The following is a 6,969-nucleotide window of genomic DNA, read 5'->3' on the forward strand; positions in this document are numbered from 1 at the left end:
AAGGTGAAATGAAGTCTCCGGGTCACTTTTCAAGCCTTATCGGTGCCCTTTTCTGGGTCGCGCAATGCACTAGGACCGATATTTCTTTCGCAGTTAGTCGACTATCCCAATTCGTACGAGATCCTTCCTCCACCCACTGGACTGCTGCCCTACGAATTCTTAACTATCTAGTGTCAACTGCCGATCTTCGTCTCACGCTAGGGGGTTCCGCCACCTTTTCAGGATACTCCGACTCGGACTGGGCTGAAGACCGTCACGACAGGCGCTCGACCACTGGCTACACCTATCGTTTTGGTGTTGGTCCCATCTCTTGGAAATCTCGCAAGCAAACGACTGTCTCCCTCTCCAGCACTGAAGCCGAATACAAAGCAATGTCTGATTCCTGCCGCGAGGGCCTCTGGTTGAAAAACCTTTTAGCTGAACTGAATATACGACCTCCCTCAGCCATACCACTACATGTCGACAATGAAGGTGCCGAGGCTCTTGCTCGCAATCCTCAACATCATGCCAGGACTAAACATATCCACACCCGTTATCACTTTGTCCGTGAATGTGTTAAGAATAATGATATCGCTATGTTACACGTTTCCACCAAGGATATGCTTGCGGATCTATTAACAAAACCTCTTCCTCGAGTGATGCTTGAACGCCATCGTGCCATGTTTGGCATAGTTTGATTTTTTTTTCTTTCTCTGTTTTTGTATTATGTCTCTTCTTGTCTGATTTTTTTTACTGTCTCATTCTTAGTGTATATTTGTGTGTGTTTATTTTTTTCTCATACTCAGTGAAGTTAGCTGGACGCAAGGGGGGGTGTTGGAATAGTCACGACGTCATTACCTGAACATCGCTGTATTCCATTATCTTTCTCACGATTGATGTGCTTACCATCTTCCTTCACATCTCATCATTTGTAGACCATCTAGTGTTTCTCATCTGATCCTCTGATCAATGATCAGTGATCGCTATTTCTCATCGGATCAATCTACTTGTGTTCTCTTTCTACTAAGCTATTACATAAAGCTTACGTATCAAACTTTGTATATAGACTTCCTAGAGCCACACCAGGAAAGGGCTTTTCTCCTCACCCTTTCCGCATTTCACTCGTGTGCTCTAGGTAGGTCTATCTTTGTTTTCTTTTGTCTTTTTCTTATGTTTGTGTTGTCTCATGAAATACTAAGGCTATCACCCTTTCCGCATTTCACTCGTGTGCTCTAGTCCATCGCAACATTTCATCCCTTCGTTGGGCAAATATCGGAGCGAAACGAGCTGAATCAGCTGATGGGTGCATTGAAGATCTCGACAAGCTGATTGCAACAATCTACACGATGGTGGAGACATTTGCTAGTATATGGGCAACTACATCTCTCAAGGCCGACATTGCAGCAACCGAAGAACTAATCAAGAGGAGTACTTCTTCCGAAACTATCAATTCCCTGACTTCGAACAAGGAACAGCTGAAGAACGCTTTTAATCAAATCAAAGTCGAATATTGTAACCTACCAGCCCTTGTGGCCTTTCTATCTTCTGGCGTCAAGGGATTAATGATATATCCCACCGACATACGAGCATATACTCCTCTACGGGCCGTAAACTTTCTATTGGTGACCAGCCACTTATCTCAGCGCAATGAAACGATCTCGGAGCCAATATGGAAGAGGACCCAATCATATATAGTTGGCTTTTTGAAAGCTGTCATCCAATCAACAGAAAAATGGGTACCTCAAGAATTGAATCGATACCACCTAGCCAAGGCTGTCTTCCTCGATTTCTCGGACTATCATATCTCACGGAATATGACAAAAATCCTCATTCCCAGGGCAAGAAACTATAAAGTCAACGACAAACCCTACTTCTGATGTCTAATTCCACTTTCAATTCATTTCTTTCCAATCAAGCTTTGCTGCGGAATTCAAACATTCCATATCATCCCCTCTCTTACACGCATTTCAAGTTTTCTCTTATCTCATGTGCATTTGCCTTCTTATCACAGTTTTCACCAAAATGCTCATCTTAAAACATCAACCTGTGTTACAATTTCGTTCAAAATAATCATGCATGCAGTGGACATACAACTTCACGTGTTGGATTCTGAGCCACAAGTACGCCTTATCTGAAGGCCACGAAAACAGATGTGTTCATGAGGTATGGTCAAAGCTACTCCTCTTTTGTCAACCTTTTCATAACCTATTCTCACGTCGTACGATTCCATGCCTCGCCTCGAAGTCCTTGATTGTGCTTAAATGCATGGTGCCCCTATCATTCCCGACTCTAACTCGCTATAAGCATCCATAATAATGATCACCCCAAGGCTGGTTGTCCTATCGTTACTACTCTGCGGTACCAATGTCTCCTTATACACTTGCGAAATATCCAAAGCTGTTTACCATGACAGATCTTCCAGAACAAAGGCAAGTCTTGTGGCATTCCGGCTAGAAGTGGTAGATGGCATCTATTTGAAAGTGAGAATGTCAATGACAATGTGAACGCTGTTCGATCTTATGATATCTATCATCAGACTTGCTCCAGCGTCGCCGCTTGAACCAGTGGCTGAAAGACAGATTCTTCAAGTCAGCATCAAATTAACATGCAAAGTAGAGCGACCCTCACATTTAGCATTCATGCTTGCCAAATTTCAAGCTTTGTAATAGTCAGTGCTTGATGGTGGTGTGGATGTGTAATGATTTACTTCGCAAGATGTTCGTTCGAAGCGTTGAGGGTGGTGCTTTCTCGGATTATTCTTCCTTCTTTTGGACGCCCTTTGTTCTTAGACGCCCTTTGTTTGCATTTTCAAATTTTCTCAAATGTATTTGACTGTAACACACCTGTCATCTTTGACTCCTCAAACTTCTCCGAGAGCTGTGATCAACATAATCATCAAATATAATGGCAACAAAGATGAAGAAAATTCGAGACATCATCTTACGGTCTGGGAAACGCTTTGGTTAGTAAACATCGTTCCACACCGTGTTCAGTCTTGGATCGTTCATAAACTTAATATGTTCATCTATGTGTTCTTTGTCTGCTTTTGGAAGTCGACTTACGAAAATATAAATTCAAGACTAACCACGACCCTGGTAAATCGTCTGCGGCACCGACGGCTTCGTTTCATCCTGCAACTATATCAATCGCCCCTCCCGCCGCTGCCCATATAATCACGTTGTCATTTCAGGAGATCGAGCCTGAGAACATATCACCTAGTACTGTATTGACACCTAGAACACCTAGTACTGTAACAATGGACACAGGTTTGTCTGGATTGTCCTTTTTGAAGTTTTTATGTGTTCTGCCATTTTACTGAGGTGTAGTGATTGTTATTAAATGAAGTAGGTGTGGTGCCAGTAGACTACCAAATCGGTCCGTTGATCCCCGAAGTGGATGACAGAAATGGAGTTCAGGGTACTCTCATATTTCTTTCATGATATGTTTAGTTTGTCTTGTTACTTAAGCAGATTATACTTTTTGGAAGACAGATGATTCGGTTGTTGAGCCAGACTGCAGCTGTAAGTATAAGCTCATGATGACTGTTCTGATCACTATGCATCACAGGATGATGCGAGAGTACATGGGTGAGATCTTCTTGCAATGGGCTCTTTGGACGCATGATAGTTGACAACATACATCTCGTTTCCAGATCCACTGAAAGACGGGCATGAATCTGAACACCTTGCTTTGGAAGTGGTGCATCAGATGTTTGAACAACTAAGATTACTAGCCTCTGAAAACAAACATCTGCCACATTGTCGTCTCATGTGACATATGGAGACCTTTTCTATATCAGGATTTTCTAATTTTGATGTGTAACTGCTAATATCAATCACTTTGGCTCACATATCAATATTGCTATTTCAAACAAGCGCCTATCTTTTAGCTTAGAAGAAGAAATTGACAGGCAACTTGCATATGGTAAAACATCTCTGGCTGTGTCAGGAAAATTCCTGTGCTGTTATATGCAGCTTTGAGTACCGTAACTAAAAAGAGACAACCATCAAATATTTAGTGATGTCATAAAGTACAAGAATATATAGGGTAAGTTCCATGCTATCTGCCACCCACATAATCAAAGAGAGAGAAAAGGAAAAAACGAAAATGTGTTGCGAAAATTTGTCATGAGGAATATCCAACACATCACAAGTGTAATTAATCTTCTTCACTATCCAGCTAGTTAGTAATAAGAAAGTATAGGCGGTCCAAGCTAACTTTCTTAAAGGCATTGGTGATTGAGGTTTATTCACAGTTTGCTTCTGGTGATCCCCACAAGTGTCACAGGTCAATTTGATGTCTTCCCTTGATATAGATTCCATAAAGGCCAGAATATCAGAGGTCTCATTATCTCTACCCCTTCTCCCTTGAGATATTCTACAGGTTTTTGCTGGGTATAGAGGGATCAGCTGGGAAGATGAAATAAGGTTTGACAATTGAATTCATACCTGCTAGTGAATAACTATCCTTTGACACAGCAACTTCACCCACATTAGGGTTCATATGCTTTTCTAATTTCCATGGAAGAGTTGAAAGAATCAATATTTGGTTCTTATGATCATTTCAGATACTGAATACTCACTTTTATGATTTATAATTTCCATTGGAGGTCCCGGTTTTCTGATATATGGCTATTGAAAATTGTAAAAGTATAGAATTAACAGCTGATGTGGGTGCTAGATATGTTCATCACACTATGACTTTGAAGACTGGCCCTTTTAAGGCTGGAAAAAGATCAAATTGATTGCTGAGCCACTTTGATTTCAATATATATTACTGGGCTGAGGCTCACACAGACTATACTATCTAAGCTTAACTGATTGTGATAAATAGATAATGAGCCTATACCCGCTCAATGCTGATTGAGCAATTCTGATTTACGCTGATTAATTGAGCAATTGAGCTGTTTTTTCACAATATCATCTAACTCATACTGTATTTAAAGACACTGCTGACCCAATTATCTCCCTTTCAATCCCTTGGTTCTTTGCTTTTGAAATTTTCATTGATTGTGTTTCCTGAATCCTCTATATCCAGTATTTCTTTTTCCCATTGTTCTTCATCTGCAGGCTGAGAAAGTGTGAAGGCCTTTGTTGCTCTGAGCAACTGAAGCTTTCTGAATAGAAATTCCCTATCAATTAATAGGCCAACAGCAAATCTTCATGAGGCTCAACTCTGCTCAGTTGCTGTGCTGCTCAAGGTCACTGATGGTACTGATCATCTTGAGGAAACTTCTACTGAGTGAGCTCAACTCAGAAGTTTGACAAACTTCAGCAACTGAGTCTTTTGGAGACCTTTGTTGGGTCTGAGCAACTGAAGCTTTCTGAATGGAAAGGCATTGTCTACTGAGTGAGCTCAACTCAAAAGTTTTTGAATCCTCAGCAACTGTACATGAACCAAAGGTCTCCTCCAGCTTCTAATCACAACTACAAAACTGGGATCACATCACATGTCCAAATCTCAGATTGAATCACCTTTTGGAATTTAGATTACATCACATGTTGAAGTGTTAGATTGCATCACATATAGAAATCTTAGATTGCATCACATGTACAAGAAGCCATGAGTGGGTTACATGGCTTTTTGTACATGTGATGTAAAGGGTTAAATCACACACATGTGTGTCATGCATCTTAATTTCAGCTATCTTGCATCACATGGGTTTACATCACAAGTTTTTTCTGTGATATCAAATCACAATTCAGTTGAATCACATGACCCCGTGTAACCCAAACCTGAATGTGATGTTAGATCACTTGAAAAGGAAGCAACCAGAAGTCACATGATAATTGGATCACAGAGAAATAATGTGATTCAACATCAGATGTCCAAATGCTTTGTGTTGCCACATGCTGCCATGCTATGCAAAAATGTTGCCGGTGGAGTGCCCAAACAATAACTTCTCTTTCTTCGATCTATACTGATTCCAAAGTTCTCTCAATCTGCTGATCACATAACGTTTGGTGATCTTGATTCATCTGGAGGTTGGAAGATAATTTGGGAAATTGGGAGACAACAGAATAGTAAGCTGAGAAAAGATGTTTTTGGAGATTGAGGTGAACGGACGAGTGAAAAAACGGGTGAGACAGGAGAGAACGGTAGGGATAGGGTGGATGAATTGTGGGTGTGAGACTCATCTTTATAAGAGCCCGGCTGTCGTGGCACTCCCGTGCTTCGATGATTATAGGCCTGGTTCGAAAAAAGGGTGTTTGACGCAGATGGCAAGTCGTGGCAGGTAGGTAACTGAAGCTTGATTAAAAATATGGGCCCTGCTCCTGATGATGGCTGAGAGGGTCACGGACCTAGGCGGGCCAGGGTCGGCGCGTTTCCAGACAGAACTGTTTCAGGCCTGGTACGTTGCATTTTCCCATTTCTGACGAAGTGACCCACGTGGCACTTTAGAGCCACCGTACGATTATACAACCCAGCTGGAAAAACGACGAAGCACTGTACGGTAGCTATTTAGAGCATCCGCAATCGTTGGGTTAACTAGCGGGAATAGCTAAGTATTTAACTTACCGATCTCAAAATTTCCACAACGGTCGAATTTTAACAAATCTTTTGTTAACTTTGCGACAAAAAATCGGTAGGCTGGGACAAAGTTATCCCAGCCTACCGACGCGTTAGCTAACTCTGAGTAGCTTCAAGTCCCAACCAGTCCCAACCTCACACCAAATCACAACTACACTTGATCGATCATCCCTCGTCACCCTCCTCAATACAAATACCCAAATTCAACCTCGATTTCCATCCACTCCATTCCCATTCATGATCAACATCATTTTGATCATCTTCTTTGACTACCTCTGAATTTGACTTTCACAAATCTGGATAATACTACTTACTTCAATCTACCTTTCATCACAATTCTTCTTGGTTAATCAATCATTTCTTCTAGCAGTGATGTATGTATATTATTAATCTTTCGGGTGTTGATGTCAGTCTATACAAATGAATTTGTAGACATGTTAAGCAAAGAAGGGAAAGCAA

General features: G+C 41.3%; 2 protein-coding genes across 2 annotated transcripts; both read left to right on the forward strand.

Annotated features, from left to right (window-relative positions):
* Positions 1–1,325: 1,325 nt before the first annotated feature.
* Positions 1,326–1,856, forward strand: MELLADRAFT_60075 (uncharacterized protein; the record flags this gene model as incomplete). Its single annotated transcript, XM_007405590.1, has 1 exon — positions 1,326–1,856. The coding sequence occupies one exon, from the start codon at positions 1,326–1,328 to the stop codon at positions 1,854–1,856; it is 531 nt and encodes a 176-aa protein (XP_007405652.1).
* Positions 1,857–2,883: 1,027 nt separating this feature from the next.
* MELLADRAFT_102937 (uncharacterized protein) lies at positions 2,884–3,753 on the forward strand (the record flags this gene model as incomplete). Its single annotated transcript, XM_007405591.1, has 4 exons — positions 2,884–2,941; positions 3,033–3,245; positions 3,450–3,500; positions 3,632–3,753. The coding sequence occupies 4 exons, from the start codon at positions 2,884–2,886 to the stop codon at positions 3,751–3,753; spliced, it is 444 nt and encodes a 147-aa protein (XP_007405653.1).
* Between the last annotated feature and the right edge of the window lie 3,216 nt (positions 3,754–6,969).

Source organism: Melampsora larici-populina (genome assembly GCF_000204055.1).
Source record: "Melampsora larici-populina 98AG31 unplaced genomic scaffold MELLAscaffold_4, whole genome shotgun sequence".
NCBI classification, from domain to species: domain Eukaryota; kingdom Fungi; phylum Basidiomycota; class Pucciniomycetes; order Pucciniales; family Melampsoraceae; genus Melampsora; species Melampsora laricis-populina.